Source organism: Spermophilus citellus (genome assembly GCF_964194105.1).
Source record: "Spermophilus citellus genome assembly, chromosome: 6".
Lineage (NCBI taxonomy): Eukaryota > Metazoa > Chordata > Mammalia > Rodentia > Sciuridae > Spermophilus > Spermophilus citellus.
Window position 1 is genome coordinate 6,381,885 of NC_138187.1, and position 24,403 is coordinate 6,406,287.

The 24,403-nt window shown below is 40.4% G+C and overlaps 2 protein-coding genes across 5 annotated transcripts in view; one reads left to right on the forward strand and one right to left on the reverse strand.

The window, feature by feature from the left end:
• The window catches only part of ZNF75A (zinc finger protein 75A), a 31,256-nt gene extending 12,672 nt beyond the window's left edge, over positions 1-18,584 (reverse strand). Inside the window, exons 1-7 of one of the 3 annotated variants that reach the window (XM_081298568.1) lie at positions 18,459-18,584; positions 16,857-17,372; positions 15,609-15,822; positions 14,606-14,697; positions 13,693-13,819; positions 11,810-11,920; positions 4,988-11,606 (exon numbers count right to left, since the gene is read on the reverse strand). In XM_081298568.1, the coding sequence (XP_081154694.1) occupies positions 10,927-11,606; positions 11,810-11,920; positions 13,693-13,819; positions 14,606-14,697; positions 15,609-15,822; positions 16,857-17,264 (1,632 nt within the window). In that variant the 5' untranslated portion in view covers positions 17,265-17,372; positions 18,459-18,584 and the 3' untranslated portion in view covers positions 4,988-10,926. Of the gene's footprint in view, positions 1-4,987; positions 11,610-11,809; positions 11,921-13,692; positions 13,820-14,605; positions 14,698-15,608; positions 15,823-16,856; positions 17,373-18,458 lie in introns of those variants that run through there. The other 2 variants (XM_081298567.1, XM_081298569.1) reach the window with 2 other exon arrangements.
• Positions 18,585-18,623: 39 nt separating this feature from the next.
• Positions 18,624-24,403, forward strand: TIGD7 (tigger transposable element derived 7). Of its 2 annotated transcripts, none has more exons than XM_081298566.1 (2): positions 18,624-19,841; positions 21,316-21,918. In XM_081298566.1, the coding sequence occupies exon 1, from the start codon at positions 18,752-18,754 to the stop codon at positions 19,445-19,447; it is 696 nt and encodes a 231-aa protein (XP_081154692.1). In that variant the 5' UTR covers positions 18,624-18,751; the 3' UTR covers positions 19,448-19,841; positions 21,316-21,918. The 2 variants fall into 2 exon arrangements, with proteins under 2 accessions (XP_081154692.1, XP_081154691.1); XM_081298565.1 differs by having other exon boundaries at positions 19,705-19,841; positions 21,316-24,403.

Sequence of the window (24,403 nt, forward strand, 5' to 3'; positions counted from 1 at the left end):
TTTAAAATAGGCTGTCTCCATATCAAATTCATAGTGATAGTTGCTGAATAATATTCCATTATATGGATTGATCATATTTTATTTATCCACTCAGTTGATAAACACTTTGGGTTTTTTCTAGTTATGGGCTACTGTGATAGTGCTGCTTAATCATCTGTGGAGCTGGGTGTCGTGGCACACACCTGTAAACCCAGCCACTTGGGAGGCTGAAGCAAGGAGGATCATGAGTTCAAAGCCAGCCTCAGCAACTTAGCCAGGCCCTGAGCAACCTAGTGAGACCCTATCTCAAAATAAAAAATATGAGGCTGGGGATGTGGCTCAAGCGGTAGCGCGCTCGCCTGGCATGCGTGCGGCCCGGGTTCAATCCTCAGCACCACATACCAACAAAGATGTTGTGTCTGCCGAGAACTAAAAAATAAATATTAAAAAAAATTCTCTCTCTCTCTCTTAAAAAAAAAAAGTTAAAAAAATAAAAAATATGAAAAAAGGACTAGGATATGGCTCAGTGGTTAAATGCCCCTGAATTCAATCCCTGATACCAAAAACAAAACATGAAACAAAAACATCTGTGGGGAAGTTTTCATGTGTATATATTTTAATTTCTCTTAAGAGTGGAATTGTGGGGCTGGGGATGTGGCTCAAGCAGTAGCGCGCTCGCCTGGCATGCGTGCGGCCCGGGGTTCGATCCTCAGCACCACATACATACAAAGATGTTGTGTCTGCCAATAACTAAAAAATAAATATGAAAATTCTCTCTCTCTCTAGTTAGGCAGGAAAAAAAAGTTTTAAAAAAAAGAGTGGAATTGTGAGGTCACATGGCAAATCTATATTTAACATTTTGAATGCATTGTTGGGTATTGAACTCAGGTTTTCACATGTGTCCGGCCAGCATTCCACTACCGAGCTGCATCCCCAACCCCTCTAATTTTTTAAGGAACTGACACACTTTTTTACCACTTTGAATTCCCACTGCCAATGTATATGAATTCTGATTTCAACACATATCACTACCTTTTTTTATTATAACCATCCTAGAGTGTGTAGAGTATTATCTCATGAGATTTTGCATTTTCATGATAGCCAATGATTTTGAGTTTGTTTTTATGTGTTGAGTGCCCATTTACATAATTTCTTTTAAGGAATGTCTACAGATCCTTTGCCCTTTTGAAAATTGAGTTATCTTTTTATTATCGAATTTCTTTCATATACTTTAAAAATATTTTTAGTTGTAGTATATTTAATTAATTAATTAATTTGTGGTACTGAGGATTGAACCCAGGTCCTCTTGCATGCCAGGCAAGTGTTCTACCACCGAGCCACAACTCCAGCCCTCATATACTTTTAAATAATGCTAATTGTTTAGAAGTTTTTGATGATTTGATTGTTATAAAAAATCGTTTGGTAAATAGGCAATCTTAGTCTGTTTTGTATGGTTAGTTTATAAACATCAGAAGTTGATTTTATCATAATCTTCAAGTTGGGAAGAATAAGATTTAAGGTGCCTGAAGATTCTGTTGTCTGGTAAAGGCTGCTCTTTGCTTCCAAGATGGCACCTTGATGTTGCATCCTCCAGAGGGGAGAAACATCAGGTACTTATATGGTGGAAGGCAGAAAAGCAAGCTAGCTGATGACTGTATGAGACTTCTTTTATGAGGGCCTTAATCCCATTCAGGAGGAGGAGCCCTCAAGGCCTAATCACCTCTGACAGGCCCTACCTCTTAATACTATCACATTGGCAACACCTAGATTTTGGAGGGAACACATTCAAGTCATCAGAATATACAGTCATGTACCACCCAATAACACTTTGGCCATGTAAATGTGGTGCATGGCAAATAGTACTTGGCCATTAATGATATTTAAAAGTAGCTTTTACCAGTTTCTTGAAGGACCACATATTTGATGGTGGTCCCATAAGATGATACCACCTTGTAACATCATGACCATCTTAGTTTTCGTAAGTACACTTTCTGATGTTCACACAATGACAAAGTTGCTGGATACTGTATTTCTCAGAGTGTATCCTCATCATTAAGGGACCGTTGACGGTATCTGCTTATATACTGAAGTGCCTACAATTTCCTTCAGAGTTTGCTTCATGTTTCAAGGTCTCACAGAGAATATAATGCTCTAATTATGTTGTGTCAGTGTCTTCAGGATTAAAAGAAAGTTCCTGCAAATATTTGGAGATGTTTCCCATATAGGAATACTCAAAATCCATTCTCATAAAAGTGGAGAGTCTAAGCCAATTCAGTAATACCCATTTTAAAAAGTAACATTATGTAAAATTGGAGACAGGTGTTTTTCTCATTCCATTTTGGGAGAGTTGTGGGTTGAAGATAAGGCAGCATGGGTAATTGACCATGGAAAGCCAACCAACTGACCAAATGAAAAAGATATAGATATGATAACAATTATTTACACAATGTGAATGAGCTAAGGAGATGCTCTCTTTATCTTGAATCTCAAATTCTTTAGAAACAACAACCAAAAAAAAAAAAAACACCCAAAGTGTGTATACATAATTCCAGCACCTAAAACAATGTCTAGCACATAAAAAGGTACCCAGCCCAGTAAGCTGGGAGCAGTGGCACACACCTGTAATCCCAGCAGCTCGGGAGGCCTGAATTTCTCTGGAGGCTGAGACAGGAGGATGGTGAGTTCCAAGGCAGCCTCAGCAAAAGTGAGGTGCTAAGCAACTGAGTGAGACCCTGTTTCTAAATAAAATACAAAACAAGACTGGAGATGTGACTCAGTGGTCGAGTGTCCCTGCGTTCAATCCTCAGTATCAAAGAAGAAGAAGAAAAGTACCCAGTAAATATGCTCACAATGTTGAAGGAATGACTCAACATACAGAGTACTTACCTTTCTAAAATTCTAGGGAACAAACATCCTTAGGCAGGACCAGTTTTTGTCAATAGCTTAACAGCAAGTCAACCTGGGAATTGCAGAAGGTGATAAGGATCAATCAGGAATTCTGATTGCAAAGAACTCTTGGTTGGCTAAACAGGTTAATGGTACATGATAAAATATGACAAGTATTAATCAGCCATAAAGGATCTTTCATAATAGTTTGTACCACACTTCTTGATTATCAGGGCATTGGGATGAAGAGGATGAAGGGAAGGAATGGCATAAACCAAGGGAAAGGAAAGAAAATTCCCCGACAAGAGGATACATATAATAAGGGGGAAAAGAGAATAGAAATGTTAAATTTCTTGGTCATTTTTCTTCTCAGAAGTTAACCAAAAGTGATGGTCAAGTGCTAATTGAAAAGAAGTATGATCAAGCAGGAATGTTAAGGAGGTGGATTATGATGAAATTTTAATGTTTTGAATACTCAATAAATGAGGAAGTGCTCTACATATGTTGGAAGGTAATTATTATTATTATTGTGCTCTTTGGGCTTCCAGGAAACCAACAATTAACCTATGCCACTGAACTTTTAATTAACAAATCACTATGGGGCTCATTAAAAGTGCTACAGTAGATCAGGTAAGTTTCCAATTAATAAGTTGCTCTGGTGATTATTATGGAGAGCTGGTATCCCCTCTGCACCACCCTCATTACGGGGCATTTGGGATGTCTAGTATTCTTATAAATGAATGCCCCAGGCAGGCGGCCAAGAGGGTCATCTTACAAAACCATCTTGAGAAATCCTTGGTCAAGTTTTGGTTGCCCGCTGAGGGAGGAATAGGTAGCTCCTTGGCTCTCAATTAACCTGACTCCTGGGGGAGACAGGGCTCTGCTGAGTGGGAACTTTTCCCTCAAAGGTGATTTAGGGCAGAGATTGTTAAAAATTATTTCTCTCTTACAAACTGAACTATTTACGGGGAAATGTTATGTCTGAGGTTTGCTTTAAAACCCTTCAAAGCAAACAACCATCCCCAAACAAAACACAAAAAGCAGAAAGGGATAAATGAAACAAGATAGCAAGATAGTCACAATTTTGAGGCCTATGAGGTTTTTATTATACTATTCTCTTTTTAAAATGTATGCTTGATATTTTCCATTAAAAATCTTTTAGATAGACAATTCTTTTATATATATACATATCTATATACCTATTATCTCCTAGATATATTATCTTATTACTATATATCTTTATGTTTCTTTCAGTTATAATAAAGAGAAACCCCAATTTACACTGGCTTTAACAATGAAGGGAAGGTGTAGATTGATGTAGCTAAAATGTTCATAGCAGTTCTAGGTGTCAGGTGATACTTGATCCTACAGTTCTATTATGGTACCAAGGCCTGAATTTCTATCATTTTGCTTTGCCTTTTATGATGTTGGTTTCATCCTAAAGCTCATATCTCTTCTCATTTCAAGAAGACTGGCAATAGCTACTGGGTTACTTATACAGCAAAAGCTGAATTTGTTCTAGCATTTCCAATAAAAGTTCTGAGAAGGTTGGCTTAAGGTCATATGCCTAACCAGAGGTAGAATCCTTCTCTTAATAACTTAGTTATGGTCACATTCTCCACTCCTGGTAACCAGGGCCAGGAACCTCAGATTAAAAGGAGGTGTTTGGTGGCAGTCAACAAATATCAGTCACATGTATAAAGCTCCTCGTAGAATAGAACAGAGGGCACTGAACACTACCTTCCAAAAGTACAGGATTCATGTGGAGCTGTGGTCAAAGACTAGTGGATGGTCTATAGTGTTGGAAATTTCCTTAATGACAAGATGGATAGCATCTTGTACAGAGAATGGTGGTGAGGGTATAATGTGCTCCATTCTGGAGGTAGTATATACCCCATCATGTTACCTACTGTAGGTAAGTGCTGGGTTTGTTCTGGCTGTCCCAGGCTGTGGTTAGAGGAATGTTGTCCTGCCTCATAACACTTTTTCCTATACCTTGGAGATAGTTGTGATCACTAATACCCAGATCTGATACCAACATGCCTCATTTAGCATGGCTATTTGTCTCAGAAGCATATTTAAAAATATATCTACCTCTATAGCTACCCACAAAGTGTATTTGTGTATGTGTTAATGTGTATGTGTCACAAACATACACAGAGAGAAATCCAATACAATATTGTGCAGTTTATTTAGGTATCTTTTCTCATGATTTCATGGTCAATTTGGTAGAGAGAGCCCTTGAGATGGTCTCAGAACATGAGGCTAATGCACCATAATGTATTTTCTTCAACTAAATGACCATTGCCAATCTGTTAAATCTGCCACAGTCTGTACTTGGTCCAAGTACTGAGGATTGAACCCAGAGGTACTTTACCATCAAGCTACATCCCTAGTCCTTTTCATTTTCTGTTTCAAGACAAGATCTCACTAAGTTGCTTAGAGTCTTGCTAAGTTAATGAAGCTAGTCTTGAACTTGTGATCCTCCTGCCTCAGCCTCTCATACCTCTGTGATCACAGGTGTGCACCACTGTGCCCAGCCACATATTCTCTATCATGTCTTGGTAATCATTTTTGCCTCATAATCACTGATAAAAAGATTTCAAATAAATCTACTGAAGGTGTCTCAAAGTTGCCAATGTACAGATTCTTGTACAATTTTGAATTAATAAAGTGAAACTTTCCCACTTTCCCCCAGTTGCTTCATGAACAACAAGGAAATAGTTTAGGAAATAATGTCACCACGTGAAATAGGAATTGGTGTAAGTGGTTTAGCATTGTGAAGGGCACCTTTGGAATAGACTATCTGAATCATCCTTTATCAAAGAAATTGGATCAGTAATTAATAATCTTCCAAAACACAACATTTAGATCAAAAAATATACCAACTCTCTACAATCTCTTCCAGAAGGCAGAAGCAGAGGGAATGGCTCCTAAAGCCTGTTCCACATGCATGGACAAGAATTGGCATTCTTCCTAGGGCTCTCATAGTCAAAGGAACTTGCTATATCTGAACTGTGAACCAGGAAACCTCAATTTCTTTCTGCACCTTCTCTGATGCATTTTAAGGCAACCACTTTCTGCCACTTGCATGCCTTACGTAAGTGATCTTTCAAATGGGATGAATGATCCCTACTCTTTTGTCCCTCCCAGGGATGGTAGATGAGATCCTAAAAGCAAACTTTGAATTTGAAAGATACCAAGGTGGACAGTTTTGTGAAAGTGAGGTGCCACTTTGCAATCCTGTTTTCAAACTACTCTTTGCTATGGCAAGTGTTAGAGGGTATTCAAGACTGTTCTTGTTAAAACACCTAGATTTTCCACTAGGTACAGAAGATGCTAAACAGAACTATTTGTTTCGATCTTGGAGGAGTAAATCCTGGGTAGGCCCTTGTAAGAGAGAAGTCTGTGGAGGAGGATGTGCAGCTTGTAGCTCTACTCCATCAGCAATATTTAGCTAGAGAATCTGAACCTGAAGCTTCCACTTTTCTAATAGTCTAGAGGATGCCTGTGCCATGGACTGAATTATGGACTAGAATCTTGGCTGCTGAAGATATTTCAGTATAGTCCCCATAGCATTGCCCAGTGGAGGATTCATTTGCACATTAAGGAAACCTATGCATAAAGCATGCTTGGTAGATGCTTCAAACAGTGGCCCAACCTTGCTCCCCAGTGAACCTACACAAAAAACTATACAAGTAACAAGTGTAGAAAGATTCAGTAACAAAAATATGGCTTTATACTTATGTATCAGCTTTCCGTTACTATAATACCTGAGATGATCAACTTAAAAAAAGAAAAGATTTATTTTGGCTAATTTGAGATTCCAGTCCATGATTACTTGGCCATTACTTTTGGGTATGTGGTAAGGAAGCAAAGCTGCTTACATTGTGGTCACGGAGCAAAAAAAAGAGGAAGGAAATGGAGTCCTAGCCTCATCAAGGGCATGCCCCCAATAACCTAAACACCTCCCATTAAGCTCCACCTCTTAAAGCTTCCACTATTTTCCAATAGCACCAATCTGGGGACCAAGCCTTTAACACATGCACTTTTGGGGGATATTTCAGATCCACACTACAGCAACTTGGGTGTAGCTCTACTGGGAAGAACACTAGAAACAGTGTGGGAAAATCTTCAAGGCTTCCCACTTCAGGTCGCTTCAGAAACTATACAGGGAACCCAGCCCAAAGCTGATAGAAACCCTAGGAGTTTTCATTTTGAGGTTTGATCTAAGTCCTCCTGCCCTTCCCTTGTAGTTACAAGATACAAAGTTCTCAAGATGAGCTCAAGTTTCTGGACATAGTCTGCTCAATGGCAAGAACTCTACATCTGGGCTGATTCTAGCAACTGGCCACTTAGACTAGCAGGGGAAGATGAAGGCAGTCTAGACTAAGAAATGACACAGTTCTCAGAAACAACTTTGTTAATACTGCTATCTGAACAAATGAAAATAAAGCACCATTCTGGTTTGTGCTGGAAATCATCTGGCTGCTTTTGAAGGACATATTCATTAGAACTTTAGTGCTTAATGTTTAAGGCTAAAGCTACAGTTGTCTCTCATATTTCATATTTGAACAAAGATTCACAAAACCTTTCTTCCAAATTCTACCCCAAATTTCAAGCCTAAGACAATGTGAGACACTGTGTTGATCACTACAGTCTAAGCCAGGACTTTCCCACTGGCAGCCTCTCACTGGAGAACTGCAACTGTCCTGATTTCCTGCTCAAGTTTCTCCCCAACTGTCATCTCTTAGCTCAGAGCAGCCACTTTCCTCTCTACACCAGTCTGAGAAAATGTGCTTCGCCCTATATCTCTTCTGTTTTCTAAGGTATACAACTGACAGTAGTATAACAGAGGCAGTTTCCAAATTATACTATTCCATCAAGAATGGAAGGTGGCTGGGGATGTGGCTCAAGTGGTAGCGTACTCACCTGGCATGAGCGGGGCACTGGGTTCGATCCTCAGCACCACATAAAAATAAAGATGTTGTGTCCACCAAAAACTAAAAAATAAATATTTTAAAAAATCTCTCTAAAAAAAAAGAAGGTAACCCCTACTCCCTCCCCAACCCAAACATCAATAGACACACCACCTACAGGTGAGGTCCAGGGGAGGAGTGGGGGACAGGAAGACAAACAATGAGGAAAACAGAATAAAGCTAGAGAGGAAGGAAGGGTTGCCTTGTCCACTTGAACCATTAATTTCCCCTTGATATCACTGTCTCAGCAATTTCTTTCTTCCCTATAACCTACAGTCTTGAGTGCCTAATTGTTTCAACTGGAATTGCATTAGCTGCCAAGCATATAAGAGAACCTAGATCTTTAAAGGACCAAAGTCAGGTGAAATGAAAAGGGAAATTTTCTTGATTTCTACAAGTGTACCCACCAAACAATTGCTTAAACAGGCTAGGTTATGCTGCAGAAACACACAGCACCAGTATGTCCATTCTTTAACATGAAATTTATTTTTCATTCCCACAAAGTACATTACAGGTCTGGGGGCTTCAGAAAACCTGACCTCTAAGCTGGGACTCAATATTCCTGATGGCTTTGATCTTGTGGCTCCTCTACTCATATATGTGTTTCCATGATTAAGGCAGGAAAGGAGAGTACTAGAGTCTTGCACAGAAAACAAATGTGTCAGCCCAGAAGTGAGGCTTCTGCCCATGACCCACTGACCAAATCTCTCATGATCCTACCTTACTGCAAGAAACAAGAAAGCTAAACCATTCTTTTTACCTCCTTTCTCCTAAATTCACTGGAATACAATCTCCATGAGAGGATGTGTTCTTTCCTTTGCTGTCTCTTCAGAGTCTAGGACAGCTTCCAGAACACAATAGAGCTGAGTGACTGCAGTATCTGTAAGAAATACATGTATGTCCTGAGACAATGGTCCAAGTCCCAAGGGTCTAAGGCTGAAAGACTAGGCAGACCACAGCCTCAGAGCTGGCTGTGCTTAGAAAATAAACTTGGTGCAACTGACCTCAGAGATAAAACAGAATCGCTGCCAAGAGCTCCTGACCAATAGCTCAGGTGGTTCTTGTGATGTACACAATAAAACACTAAAGCCAAGAATCAAGTCATCTTAGCCTAATAACTGTAAGTGCTCAATTTCTGAATGGAGTTGCCACAAATGCCATTTGCCTCCTTAATGTAGCTGGCCAGTCCAACTTACCACTGGGAAGCAAGGGAAAGGGAAAGAACATATACTCACCATGTTTCTATGGGCAAGACCCTGTTTTAGGTGCTGTACTTTCATCAATCCATCTAATCCCCAAACAACCCTGAATTGAATGATATATCTATTTTAGAGAGAAAATGGAGACAACAAGAGTGTTTCACAAACCAACCAAGAAACATAAGTGTTTTACAAGCTAGAATTCAACATAACACATTATTCAGGCTGGCTGTGTGGGGATAACGTAATAAGTTGGTCCTACTAATCCTGCCTTCATATATGATAGATGATGCTATGTGATAGTCCACAGACCCTCTAGCAATGAGTTCTTAAGCCTGTGTATGTGTGTTTGGTGGAGAGGTACTGGGGATTGAACCCAGGTCCTTACCTATGCCAGATAAGCACTCTAACACTGAGCTACATCCACAGCCCTTTTTAAATTTTGAGACAGCATCTCCCTATTGCCCAAGCTGGCCTGGAACTTGTGATCTTCCTGCCTTGGCCTCCCAAGAAGCTGGGATTACAGGTATGCACCATACTGGCCCTCCATCTCTTTGAGTCTCAACTTCTCATTTAAGAGAGACTTGGAAGAGATAATTTCTTAATCTCTTTCTTGACATACCTAAAAGCCATACCAGGAACAAACCTGAGTTACTGTTTTGTCAGTTTTAAGAAAATCCATAGGCTATGCAGACTGACATCAATCCATCAAATTTATCACCTATACTGTGCTGGAAAGAACAGACAGGTGGATCCTGCTTAAGAACTTTCAGTGTGAGACATAACAACATGGATGTATATCTACCTATACTTGCCCAACACCGATCATCAGTTACCAAACTTTCCTTTTAGGAACCCAAACTCCTGCCGAATAAATGTTCAAATAGCACACACACATTCCAGTTCTCATACAAATATTAACTCTTTTGTTCTTAAGAAACAAAAGCCAAATTAAGAAGTAAACAAAAACTGTAAGAAGTTGATCCTAAACTTTCTTTCATCCTTGGACAAGTGCTAATTTTTATGACTGCTTTATCCTGACATCTTGAGGTAAGGAAACAGTCTACTTTTATCACAGAAAATCCTTACATCTAATATATATTCATGGCTACAAATTCCAACCCGTTTTCATATGCTCTCATTAAAGATGTTTTCCATTTTTCAAACACCACCAATGAGAGGCATAAATAGTGCATTATTAGTCCACCTGGCAGATTCCCTAGTGGTGAAGTAAATATTGTTTTATCACAGTAAAATTTGTGCTAACAGAGCTTAAGTTGCTAAAAAGTTCAAGAAACTCCAATGATGTCCACTCTAGTGAACAGTGTCTAATGACAAGAGAAAGGAAAAAAATCTAATTTAGCTCCTGGAAAAAACTTTCCATTCGAATTAATTTCTGCCCCACAAGATCATTGAAAATGTTAAGCCTGTTACCCTGAAGACAATGGTTTGCAATTAAATATAGATAAATGTTCAGTTTTTCATCTTGGAAGACTATATTACAAATGTTTCTACTATGTTGAAGTGACTGGAGAGATCAATGCAAAACCATCTGTATTTACTTCTGTCATCACAGAGAACTACTAACTGGCTGCATCTGCTATCTAAAGCTGAAATTGCTATTTTCCATGTACAATCCCAAAAGAGCCCTTTCCCTTATCCATATGCTCTTAGAACATCTCTTATGCTAAGGAATTCCCTGACAGTTAAAAGTAGAACAACTAATGTATCCACGGCTGGGTCAATCTTTCTATGAATCATGATATATGTACCCAATTTTCTGATTAGGAAAAATTCTTCATGCTTCATGATTTTGCATTTTTTCAGTGTCAAACTCCATTTGGTGAATTTCTTCAGAATAAGGACACTGGACAAGCTTCCCTTCATTGGTGGAGTTTCTGGTGTCTAAGAAGGCTTGACCGTCTGCTGAAGTTTCTCTTGCATATACCACAGGTATAAGGCTGTTCACCTGTGTGGGTTCTCCTGTGTTTAATGAGGTGGGAGTTCTGACTGAATTTTTTTCCACATTCGTGACATGTAAAGGGCTTCTCTCCTGTGTGAGTTCTTTGGTGTGTGTGAAGGTTTGTATTTTGACTGAAGCTTTTCCCACACCATGAACACTTATATGGTTTTATTCCTTGATGTGTTGTTAAGTGCTTATTAAGATCTGAACTCCATCTAAACCTCTTATCACACTGTTGACACTTATAAGGCTTCTCTTCTGTGTGAATTCTTTGGTGCTTAATAAGGTCAGAGCTAACTCTGAAGTTTTTCCCACATTCCTGGCATTTAAAAGGCTTTTCTCCTGTACGGTCTTTCTTGTGAAGGTCCATAAGTTTTAGCAGCTCTTGTTTCCATGTTGAAAGTTTCTTTCTTTTCTTCACTGGAAAATCTCGGTGCCATTTCCCTACTCTGTGGGTATCACCATGATTTTCTTTGCCCATTGTTTTCTGGGGAACTTTCACTTTGGCCTTTTTTGATACTGTATCTCTTGGTGCTTGTATTTCCAAGTCAGAAAGAGATACAGGCTGATGATTTTCAGTGTCCTTTTTTTGTTTTAACCCTGCTGGAATAAACATAAGAATAAGCCATCTATGTCCTAGAACAACAGAACCACAAGGAAGGAAAAATTCAATGGTGATTTATTAAAACAAACAAAATGAACATGGGTTAAAAAAAAATCAGACCAGCAGAACCTTAGAATGTTAAGTTCCATGTAAAGGATCACATCAAGGTACATATCTCCTCCTCCCATGGTATATTTACCTGTAGGAGACTCTCTGGGATAGTCTTTGAACTCTGAGGATCCTTGAACCCATGGCTCTTCCCCTTGCTCTAGACGGGAGATCACTTTGGGTTTGGGGAGCACAAATAATGCTGTGAAATGGGAAAAATGAGGTCAAAGACTTCAACTTCACAATGAATTGATCTACTAATTTCAGACTACTCAGGAAGACAGAAGGACAATTCTACACTTTGTTACCCCAGATCTAGTATCATGTTTACACTATATCATACTGCATTCATGGATGGATGTGCAAGCAGAGGCTAAGAAATAAACCCCAAGGTAGATCAATGAAAAGGATATAGGGAATAGAAACCCAGTGTACATTTTCCCTCTTCTGTTACCAAGAATACACTCTGTTCAACCAAAAGGAAACCAAATTCCAGAGGTTACAAGAAATACAGGGTGGTCTTAATAACTCCTTAAGAAAATTCATACTGGATAAGACCATGTATAGTGGAGCCAATATGAAAGTCTGTAAGGTTAGTATCATATCCACAAGTAACTGCTGTCATACTTATAGCTGTTTTTTTAGATTTACTTATTTAGCACCAGGCCATGGATGAGGATGGATTTCTACCCCTCTTATAGTTCACAGTTCTACATTCAGGTAGAAGAAATGGACCAAGAGCACTTGGTAGACCTTTTCTAAATAGTTTGGCCAGTATGAGAACTATATATCATTCATTCTTTCAAGAAATATTTATTGGAACTGTGGATTTAACTCCAGGGTATAGCATGTGCTTTGCAAGCACAAGGTCCTGGGTTCAATCCTCAGTACCAAAAATAAGTTAATATCTTGTTTTTATTTATTTATTTATTGAGTGGATATGATGCTCTATGGGCTGGAGCTATAGTGGTAAAGAAGCTCAATGTCCTGATTTTAGAAAGCTTATATTCTACTAGTAAAGCAAGTGAGTAAATAAAACAAGCCAAAGAATGTCAAGAAGCAATAAATGTTTTGAAGAACACTGAAGACATTACAAAACAGTCTTATGATTCTACTCTGGGAAGCATTCTTTGACAAAGTATTGCTTGAGCAGAAACATAAAAGTTGAGAATTTTACAACATGGTAGAAAAGTGTGCCAACCAGAGGAGAAAGGGAAGCAGAAATGAGTATGCAAAATCAAGAAACAACAGGAAAACCAATGTGGCTAAAGAGGATTAAGCAAAGGAACTTGTGGCAGGAGGCAAGGCCAGATCATGGAGAGTCTGAGTGCTCTGATAAGGATAATGAGCTTATTTTGAGTTTAAGAAATCACTGCATAATTCTGAAGCAATAAAATGTTATAATCCAAAGAAATTCTTAAAAGATCACTCTGGTCATTGTGTGATAAACAGATAGTGGGAGGGCAAGAGTAGAGGCAAGGCAACAGAGTTAGAAAGCTATCTGGTTCAAGATGATGCTGCCTTAGATGAGGATGCTAACAGAGTTCAAGAGGTTGAGTCATAGGTGAAGTCAGTACATAATAAAGTGGAGCTAAGACAACTTGCTTATGGGTTACTAATGGGATATGATGGCAAAATTAAAGGATAACTATTTGGGTTTTTTGATTTTTTTTTTTTTTTTTTTTTTTTTTTTTGCTTGAACCATCTAGATAATCCTTTGCCAAGATGGGAAAGATGTGTAAGAGCAGATTTGGGATAAAAGAAAGGAAATGGATCAAGAATTCTATGCATGATAAGAAATTTGCATGTACATTTGGGAAAAGCTCCCACATGTAAGGGACACACCTTCTCCCTCCCCACACCATCTAGTTGAGAACCAACCAGCTATTGAGAAATCTCACGGGATTTCATTCTTAGTAAGCCAAGAATGAGTCAGGTTACTTGATTTCTACACATGGGAGGAAAAATCTTTACCTAGCGAGATGACAGTCTCATAGTTTTCCTGCATTACATCATTGTAGAGAGCCTTCTGAGTGGGATCCAATAACTCCCATTCTTCCTGGGAAAAATACATGGCTACTTCTTCAAATGTCAACAAGCTCTAAGGAAAATAATGGACTTAGTTTAGTTCTTACATTACTACAGAAGCAGCCCAAACACCTAGATAAGAACTGTACGGTAGGCCAGGCTATGAAGGAATTAACAGTACATGATTATAGTTATGTGCCACATAAGAACGTTTTGGTCAATAGGCCACACATATGAAGGTCATTCTGTAACATTATAATGAAGCTAGAAATTTTCTATTGCTTAATGACATCATGGAACAATGCCTTTCTTATGTGTTTGTAGCGATTCTGGTATAAATAAACCTTCTTAGTTGTACAAAAGTATAATACACAGTAATGTACAGTACATATTACTTAAAAACACATTTATTTTAAGTTATTGGTTTATGTATTTACCATATTTTTAATTGTTAGGAGTATACTCCTGGTATACTGGGGAAAAAAAAAAGTTTACTAGAAAACAGTATCCCAATGTGGTGATAGCAGCAGCTTCATACATCTTGTACTTACCATGTCTCTTGACTGCATCAACAGGTCTCACTGAATAAGTGACTTAAATGATCTAGGGATGTGTAAGCACCATTTATGATGTTTGCACAATGACAGTTGTTTAATGACACATTTCTCAGAAAGTATCCCCACCATCATGCAATACCTGACTGCATTATAAAAAGAAAGAAGCCAGAAATGGGTGAAAGGATTGGCAAACAGCCTAAGAGGTACCCCAAGTGACAAAGACTGGATCTAACATACTTGGATAGTATGAATAATGGATAGCAGGAAAAGGCAACTCTAAACAGCTAAAAACCAAAGCTCACCTGGGATTCAGACAAGACAAGATCCGGTGCCAATGTCCAGTCTTTGGTGTTTTTCTGTTCAGAAAAGGCTAGACTCTGCTGAGCAGGTACATCTGTGGGTGGAAAAAGAGCCAGAGGAAATTTCTCTTGTCTATAAACCTCTTGAGTTCATTTCTGAAATACAGATCCTCTTTACAAGTGCTGTGGTGACAGAGTGGCTTCTCATAAATAAGAACCAAGTACCTACCAATTCTTAGAACTAGTTCCCCAGTTGACTGTTAACTTAGTCATGAGAAATTAATAAAATCCTTTTTCATTTTCCGTTCATGCATAAATTGTTCTGAGTTAGGCAATAATTAAAAATATTTCAAAATGAAGCACTCAGGGACTCCTGTATACAAGAAATGAACTTGTCTTTTATTATTTTTTTCCTGGTGCACAATTGTCTTCACATTCTGCCACTAACAGCCCATTTGCTTTTGCTTAAAGCACCCCCCCCCCTTTTTTGGTACCAGGTATTGAACTCAGGGGTACTTGACCACTGAGCCACATTCCGACCCTTTTTTGATTTTATTTAGAGACAGGGTCTCACTGAGTTGCTTAGTGCCTGGCTCTTTGCTGAGGCTGGCTCTGAACTCACAATCCTCCTGTCTCAGCCTCCCAAGCTGTGGGATTACAGTTGTGTGCCACTGTGCCCAGAGGCTAAAAGTCCATTTCTGATTGTAATTCTTTTTGAATTTTATGAATGAGTGGCCTCAAACCTTCCTGCTTTGTTTCTTTTCCTTCTCTCCACTTTTCTAAGGAATGGAGTTCATGGTGTTATTACCAGGGTTTTGTGGTTTGAATGTTTCTACACCCCAGGCCAAGCCCCACCTTTGCCACTGTCTGAAGGGACATCATAACTGCTAATCATGACTGCTTTCACAGATCAACAGAACTGGGTACCCAAAATATGACCACAACATTTTGGCTTAACAAATTACTATCACATTTCTCAGAAAGAAATTATCATGAAATTCCTTACCACTCTCAAATACAGACTCTGTTTCTTTACAGATATTCCTGCTCAGATGTTCTTGTATACCCTGGTATGTATTCCAAAGTTCTTCATTCTGAGACTTGCCTTCTGATTGAGACTCGCCTTCTGATTGAGACTCTGCTGGCTTCACCTTTAAGCCTGGGGCCTCTGCTGTTTCTCCCAAAAGTACTGGCTCCTTTCCCAGCTCATGGATTTCAACCTAGAAATAATCCCCATCCTTGTTACTGCAGAACTTCTTTTGGTTGGGAAGTGGAACAGAAGGTGCAACAAATGTATACTCCAAACTATAAGCTTGAAACAAAACAGCAACCTTTGCATACAAATCTACCTCAGGCCACTACCAAGGTTGGGCACTGAACCTATTCTTATACTGACTTGGTCTGGCTTTTTCCTTTGCCTTAGATCCTTTCCTGGGTGATTTCCTATCTTCTCATTTTCTCTAAAAACTAAGGAATTAAATAAAAGTTTTCCTGTCAACCACATTTACCCCATAACTAGGGGAGGTTTTCATAGGGAAAGTGAATAAATTAAATAAAATGAGAGAGGAAGAACGGCTCCCACACCCAGATGATTGATACCAAAAGTCCTGCCCTGTAAACTTCCTAGTAGGTCTAAGGTCAGCAGGTGTTTGGCACCTGCCAAGGGTATACCCTTTTTTCTCACTCACCAGCAAAGCCAAGAACAAGCCACAAAGGAAGGGTAATGGAGACCCTTAAGGTAGGGAAGCAACTATCCCTCAGAGTCTTTCTTCTTTTAGCTACTCTGTTGGGATTTTCCTTCTTTCCAAATTTTTGCTTCCCTCTTCTCTATTTTCTTCTTTCCCTTTGCAGTTTCCCCTAGTTGTTTGAATTCCTCCTTTATTATCCTTGCTCTCCTTTGGTCTCTAGGCATCCTCCCTATTTTGGATCTACCCTCACTCACCTTATTGGCTTTTATTTGTTTCTAAGAATTCAGGTTCTGTCTCCTCAGGCAAGATCACCCCATTAATCATGGCTCCAAAAAAGAGCAAAATTCAATTATTTTTTCTGTAAAGTCAAGGAAATCCCTGCTGTAATCTATGGAACTAGTGGACTTTTCCTTTCCTGAGTGCTTATGATTTCAAGTCCCAACGTAAATGCCTTAAAAACACAATACAGTAGAACTAATTCATCATTTCTCAATTAACTTCCCCCATCCCTATTATATCCACCCTCATCCTATTTCACTATACATGTTAGAAATCTTCCTTCTCACCCCATTCCTCCTTTGACCAGATTCCCTTTGTAAGTGTTCCACCAAGTCAACAGCCTCCTCAACGCTCTGTGGATGGTGTTTCTGCATCCAGGCCTGCATCTCCCTGGGCAGAATGGTCAGGAACTGCTCTAGCACCAGCAATTCCAAGATTTCCTCCTTTGAGTGAATCTCTGGTCTTAACCATAGACGGCATAATTCCTGAAGCTGGCTGACAGCTTCACGGGGTCCAGCTCTTTTGGGATAATGGAAGTTCCGGAAATGCCAGCAAGAACTCTTGGGATCCAGACTGACTGTCTGTGCAGATTTCTTACTTTGATTGGAGCTGTGTGTGACAGGCTCCTTAGTCTCCCACAGAGTTTTGATCTGAGGGTCCAAATGCTCAACCACCTTCAGATCTACCATCATCATTCTGCCCTAGCACCAGTTTTGCTCCTGTATTTGGCACCCTGCTGGTGCCACCTTTGATAAATTAGGCCCGTCTGCTCTGGTATAAAAATCAATGTAAGTATCTTCTTCCTACAGATGTTGAGGGCAGAAAAAAAGTATATGTCAATAAGAAAGTCACACAAACCTTAATACTTGCTATTTATTGAGGAAAATGGACAGAAAAGGTCCTATCTTACCTTCCCTTTAAAAATCAATAGCCAGGTCCTTTACTTCTCTCCTTTTCTATTACTCAAAGCACAACCCAGCTCAGAGAAGATAAATGTCAAACAACACTGCTGCCTTTTTTTTTTTTATTAACAACTCAGGAAAGGTTGGTAGTTGAGAAAATTGGCATCTACTGGTTTAGGATTATCCTAAGGACAATTGATGTGCTTCCTAGCTCATGTTTCTCACAAGTGAAGAATAAGAGAAAATCAGATTAGGAGAGATTGAGTTCCTCTTAAATTTTAACAGGTCAACCCAGTCTGTCTTTAGTAAGGGGGTATAACTTCTAATGACCTTCATTTATTTGTGAAGATAGAAGTCTTCACTTCATGGAATAGTTGATAGTGCCCTTTCCATTGTACGGATGATGGCAGGAGAGCTTAAGAGAAGGAAACCAAAATAAAAGGAAAATAATTAAGGGGAAAGGTAGCCATATTCTTCTCCAAAAGCATTTCCCAACTAATCAACTAAATGCTCATTATTATTTTTTGCAAGACATACACAGGACGCTATGCAAATGATTTAAATGAATTTTTAACCTAGAAACCCCCCCAGCTGGCTTTTATTTACAAATTATCCAGTTTTTGAAAAAGAGCAGACGTGATGGCACATGCCCATATTCCCACAAGTAGAGGCAAGAGGATTGTAAGTTTGAAGCCAGCCTTAGCAACTTACTGAGACCCTGTCTCAAAATAAATAAGAGCTGGGATGTAGCTCAATGGTAGAGCACCCCTGGGTTCAATCCCCAATGTTGGGAAAAGGTATAATGGCAGCTACACCCCCCAAAAAAACCCAACATGGCGCCTGAGAAGCTTCTCTTCCTGTCTCTGCCTTTCCTGCCGGCGCCAAAACCCCCCGCCGGCGCCAATTTCAAATCTCGCTGACAGTAAACCTTAGCCCCAATAAGAACTAATTTCGTGGGCTCCAGAACTGACATCTGGAAGAACTTACCAATAAACGAGTGACCGGTCATTTACCTAACCCCTGCCATCTCTCCTTAGATCTATATAAGCCCATAGCCTTTTGTAATAAAGTGGAACTCTCCCAGGGAAGTGTCTTGCGTGGAGGAATTCTTTCACCCAAAACTTAAAAAAAAAAGAGAGAGAGAGAGAGAAGGGGAGTTGGTGATGGGGGGGTGACCCTCTGAGACTCATTTCTTCGAGGGTTATTTAGATCTCTAGGGGAGGCTAGGAAAAGCTCTGCCGAACTGCCACAGGCATTCAAAGAAAAGCCCCCAGTGAAGCATGCTACCTAGCCGTCCCCGCTGCGGAGCCTGGGGCTCGTCCTCCTTTGGCCTGGGTAGAAACTGCTGCTGGAGGTGCCGCCGGCCCTCCCGCGCCCCAGCGGGAAGCCTTCCGGATTCAGGGGCACATGCCCCAGCTAGCCCCGCCGAGGCCCGCTCCCACGCAAAGGACGCCAGGAAAGCCTTCAGAGCCGGGCGGTGGCCTCCCCCGGGCCGTACCCGCCGCAGGCTCTGGCCGCCCGGGCCGGATGCCGCCACCTACAAAACACCCGTCTTCTCGGGATGGCAGCTCCTCGGTTACCTCGCTCGGCTCCGCTCGGCTTCCAGCTGCCCCAGGCTCAAGCGAGCCACCGCCGCCCTACGGATCGCGGCGCTCCGCCCGCCCCGATGCAGGCGCGCAGGCGGCCGAAAGCCGCGCACACCCGCCGGGCCTTCGTTGGAGAAGACGCCCACCCGCAGCGTCTCGGTTGTGGTCCCTGAGCCGCGCGCGGCGGGAAGCGGAAATGACGTGCAGCCACTCCCCTCCCTCGCGTTGATGTGCCCCACGGCCGCGCGCCCGCGCTCACGGCGCTCGGGAGGGGCGGCTGCCTGCCCCGTGGCACGGGGAACTGTCTACGCTTCCGAACCGACAGGGTCCCGAGCCCTCGGGGCCCACCCTCGCCGCCCTGCCTGGCACGCATGCCCCGGCCGTCGCTGAGGGCTCCTGGAGAGCAGGCAGTTCCTACAGATAGGACCGGGCGCGCCCCACGTGTCCGCAAGGCTTTCTGGAAGGGCCGCGCGGCGCCTGCCCCGCGGCTGGGGGCGCTGTTTGCTCGTGAGGCAGGTAGCTCCGGCTCCGCGGACCTCCGGGCTCTGCCGCTCCCCGCAGCTTGCCTCCCCGCAGGGCTCCGGGCCTTTGGTCTGGTCCTGGCAGTGCCGGAGCTCTGCACAAGACAGAATCGCGCCGGAGGTTCCCCAGCCTTCGCAGTGTCAGCCTGTGCCAGTCAGAGGTTGCCTGCTCGGTGAACTCTGTGCAGCCGGCGCTGGAATCCGCGAGAAACCCGGAGGGCCGAAGCAACTTCAGCAACATCACTAGTGAGAACTCCAAGGAGGTGAAAGTTGATTTGGGGTTGGGGAAAATTATAAAAGGCCTTGAGGAATTTTGCCCACAGCAGAGTGGGGACACTTGTACAGAAAAGTTCAAGAGGAGGCTTGAAAGCTGACAAAGTTAGAATAAAAGATGGGAAGTACATTTTCACAGAGTCAGGCTATGTTTAGAGGGAGAGTTTCAGAAGTAGTTTGTTGTGTTTTTTTAAAAGACTTATATGGATCTTATTGCATTTGAGAAAAATCAATAACAGAGCTCCAGTTGGAGGGTTTTTGATGGCACATCTTTCTAGGGCAGTTCAACCAGAGGTAAGTTTAAAGTCAGAATGAAGACAGGGGCTATTATACTACTTCTGTTTGGGAACAGCATGTTATTATAATCATCTGAGGCAGAGATCTTGAAAAAAAAATACACACACATACACACCCACACATACACATGTATATATATTTAGTTGTAGATGAATACAATATTTTATTTATTTGCTTTTATGTGGTGCTAAGGATCAAACCCAGTGCCTCACATGTGTGAGGCAAGTGCTCTACCACTGAGCTGTAACCCCAGCCCCAGATCTTGAACCTTTTTAAATGAGATTAAACATAGTAATGAGCATTAGCCTCAATCATTTGGATATGTATCAAAGAAGGTTCATTTCCTTAGATCTTAATCAGGTTGAGAATTAATTCTTTAAAAAGTAAGTATGGTTCTCAGCCTTTCATAACTAGTAGTAACTTAGCATTGAGAATCTCATCACCTCGCCTAATGCTGAACATATAACTAGAACTTATTAAGTTGAATAACGGAAACTTATGCCAGCAGTGCCCTTATATCTCATTAGTTGGTTAAAGGGAGAAGAAGGGGGAAAGAGAAACTGTGGAGAGAAGGAGGAAACAAAGCAAAATGATGAATAGGCAAATGAGGGCCACTGATGCTTTTCACTGTGTGAAGTTTGGTGCCACAGTTGCTTACCCTTCCTGTTGAGCCCATAAAAGTTCCCTGGCTCTTGATGCATCTCTCCCTGCTTGTGCACTCTTTTAGAAGTGATGAATGTACAGCTAGGAAACAACAAAATGCAATGAATTAATTTGGGGATATCTGCAACTGCCATAGCGGACAGTGTTTTTTTCTGGGTAATTGACTAGAGATAATGGTGCTACTGTTGGCTAACAAATAATATATTCTTTTATCATTTATAATAGTTACCACTTAGTAGTTGCTTGATTTTAGCCTGTCATTGGCTCTACCATCTAAATATATTCTTTCATGATTTTCTTAGTGTTCTGTAACTCAAGAGTTGGCATTTCTAGAAACAAATGTTTGAGGAAGACTTGCTCTGACTCTTCTGGGTTTTTAGATGAGAGACTTGAGAAATCTATATAGTTGGGGAATAAATGGGGCAGTCAGGCTCTGATGTGATGGGAAGGAAAAAGAACAAATACTAATCATTCTCCTCATTTCTGACATTTTTTTCTTCATAGCACCTGGAGTGGATACAAGTGGCAGTTTTTGTTTCTTATGAAATTGTTTCTGGAATGGAAACCATGGAATTAGAGTAGAACATTTCTCAAGACCTGCAATGGCTTTGGGCAGCACCAGGAGCTCCTGAAAGGATTATCTGAGAGTATAGAAAAGTTTGGCAACAGAAGGAACTATGAGAAGCAACTGATCAGAAATACCATTAGAGCAATCTTTTGAATTCTTCAGACAATTGATTCTTGGTGCAAATTAAGTAAAATCTATACTGAAGAGAAATATGAAAAGTATGTTGACATCCTAATGTAAACAGGAAAAAAAGTGAAATGGTATATATTTTTTTTAACTATGGTTAAGTATTTGTAAAACTTCAGATTTAGCTCTGAGAATTTCCGTGATTCTGAAGCTTGATATCCCAAATGTGGAACCTTTTCAATGGAAAAGAATAATTGAGAATACATCTTATATACCCAAGAAAGAAGACCTGAGAGTGAAAAAGTGCTACAAACAAATTGTTTACATATAATCTTGGCAACAAAATTCACACTCAGGTTAAAGCTCAGTTTGAGACTGCTATATTGAATACAATAAAGATTGAATTTCATTCAGATGTGCAACAGAACCTACTGATTTTTCTTCACTTAGAAATTCTATATAAATATCCCAAAGCTCTAGCTCTTCAGGTGTTCCAGTGTCAGGGTCCTTGAGGCTTGGGGTCTATACAAGTAGATGAACTGTTGCCCAGTGAAGGCTTCATACAGAGCAACATGAGCACAGTTTTCTGTTCCAGCAGTGAGGTAAAACCAGGTCATTTTGGAAGAAGCCATACTGCATCTCTGCTATACAAGATAACCCTGTCATTACCTTTGAGTTTTTCATACTCCTTTCTCAAGCATCAACTTTGTATTACAGATTTAATCCACCTGGTTCTGTTCTTATGAGCACATGTCTCTCAATGCCTCTACTCTTCATTTTGTCCCTTTTCCTCTGTTGAATTAGAGAATATATGCAGGTACCCCTATCAGGGAGAGAAAACAATGGGGTTCCAAAAACCTATTTCCTGTGTCTTTGGTAGTGGCAATTTTGCAAGTATGTAAGACTGACACTTCAATCATGAGCCCTTAATCCTTTCAGCCCATTACCCTCCAATACAAATGCTGCAACTTTCCAGGACTCTCCACTAGCTTCTTGTTATTTTAAAATGTTTTTCCCAATTCAGTAAAGTATTTCCCTTTTATTTTTTTTGGCTGTTTGAAATCAAAATCACTATGAATAAGAGAGGGAAATATACAACATTGAATTTGGAGGAAAAAATGAAGGTTCTCAGCAGGATTGAAGCTGGACGATCTCTTAAAAATGTAATGGATGAATTTGGAATCAGTAAGTCAACATTTTATGACATTAAGAAGAATAAGAAATTGATTTTGGATTTTGTACTGAAACAGGACATGCCATTAGTAGGAGCTGAAAAGAGAAAGAGGACAACAGGAGCTAAATATAGTGATGTAGATGATGCTGTATACATGTGGTACCAACAGAAACGCTCAGCTGGTGTCCCTGTTAGAGGCGTGGAGCTTCAGGCTGCTGCAGAGAGATTTGCACAATGTTTTGGACGAACAGACTTCAAAGCCAGCACTGGTTGGCTTTTTAGATTTCGAAATAGGCATGCAATTGGGAACCGAAAAGTATGTGGAGAACAGATAGTAAGTTCAGCTTCAGAAAATGTTGAGCCATTTAGACAAAAACTGTCCTTGATAATCAAAGAGGAGAAACTGCATCTAGCTCAGGTATACAGTGGGGATGAGACTGACCTCTTTTGGAAGTCAATGCCAGAAAACACTCAGGCAAGTAGAAAAGATATCTGCCTGCCAGGGAGGAAAATAAACAAAGAACGGTTGTCTGCCCTTTTATGTGCAAATGCAGATGGAACTCATAAGTTAAAATCAATTATTATTGGCAAATTAAAGCTGCCCAAAAGTGTGAGAGAGGACACAAGTTCATTACCTGTGATATATAAACCTAGTAAAGATGCTTGGTTCACCAGGGAATTGTTTTCAGAATGGTTCTTTCAAAACTTTGTTCCTGAGGTTCGGCATTTTCAAATTAATGTCCTAAGATTCCATGAAAAGGATGTCAGGGCATTGTTACTTCTGGACAGTTCCCCAGCTCACCCTTCTGCTGAATCACTAACCAGTGAGGATGGTCGAATAAAATGTATGTTCTTTCCTCATAACTCTTCAACTTTGATCCAACCAATGAATCAGGGTGTGACCTTGAGCTGCAAACGACTTTATAGATGGAAGCAACTTGAAGAGAGTCTGGTAATTTTTGAAGAAAGTGAAGATGAGCAAGATAAAGGGGAAAACGGGATTTCCAAGATTAAAATCTACAATATAAAAAATGCAGTTTTTAACTGGGCAAGAAGTTGGGATGAAGTAAAGCAAATAACCATAGTAAATGCCTGGGAAAATCTTCTTTACAAAAAGGAACCTGACTATGCTCTCCAAGGCTTAGAAAGTAGAGATTACAGAGAGATTCTTGAAAAATGTGGTGAGTTAAAAACTAAGGTAGATGATGATAAGGTGTGGTTAAATGGAGTTGATGAAGAAAAGGGTTGTCCTCCAAAAACTAAAGGTAGAATTACAAAGGGAGTTGCCCAAAGAGAAGGAATTGAGAAGCAGGCTACTGAATTTAAGTTATCTGCTGTGAGAGAGAGTTTGGACTACCTTCTTGACTTTGTGGATGCCACACCTGAATTTCAAAGGTTTCATTCCACACTGAAAGAGATGCAACAAAAAGTGGTCAGGAAACAGTTCCAGAGTAGAATCCATTCAAGAATTGGTAGTTTTTTGACACCTAGGCCTCATAATATTAAGGATACCTTTAATATGCCCTCAACTTCTGGTTCTAATAATTAAATTTTTGTGTTTAAAGATTTCTGCAGTTACATGATCATGTTTGATGTAAGCCTACTGTAATTGTCATTGTTTTTATCAACTGACATTATTTTGCATATCAGTGTTCATTTACATATTGGTTATAAACTATACAGTTTGAAAATAATAAACTTTCGTTTCTTTAAATGTATGAATA

Bases quoted from the DNA above. Each gene is read 5' to 3' on its own strand.
- TIGD7 (XM_081298565.1), top strand. From the start codon at position 22,579: ATGAATAAGAGAGGGAAATATACAACATTGAATTTGGAGGAAAAAATG.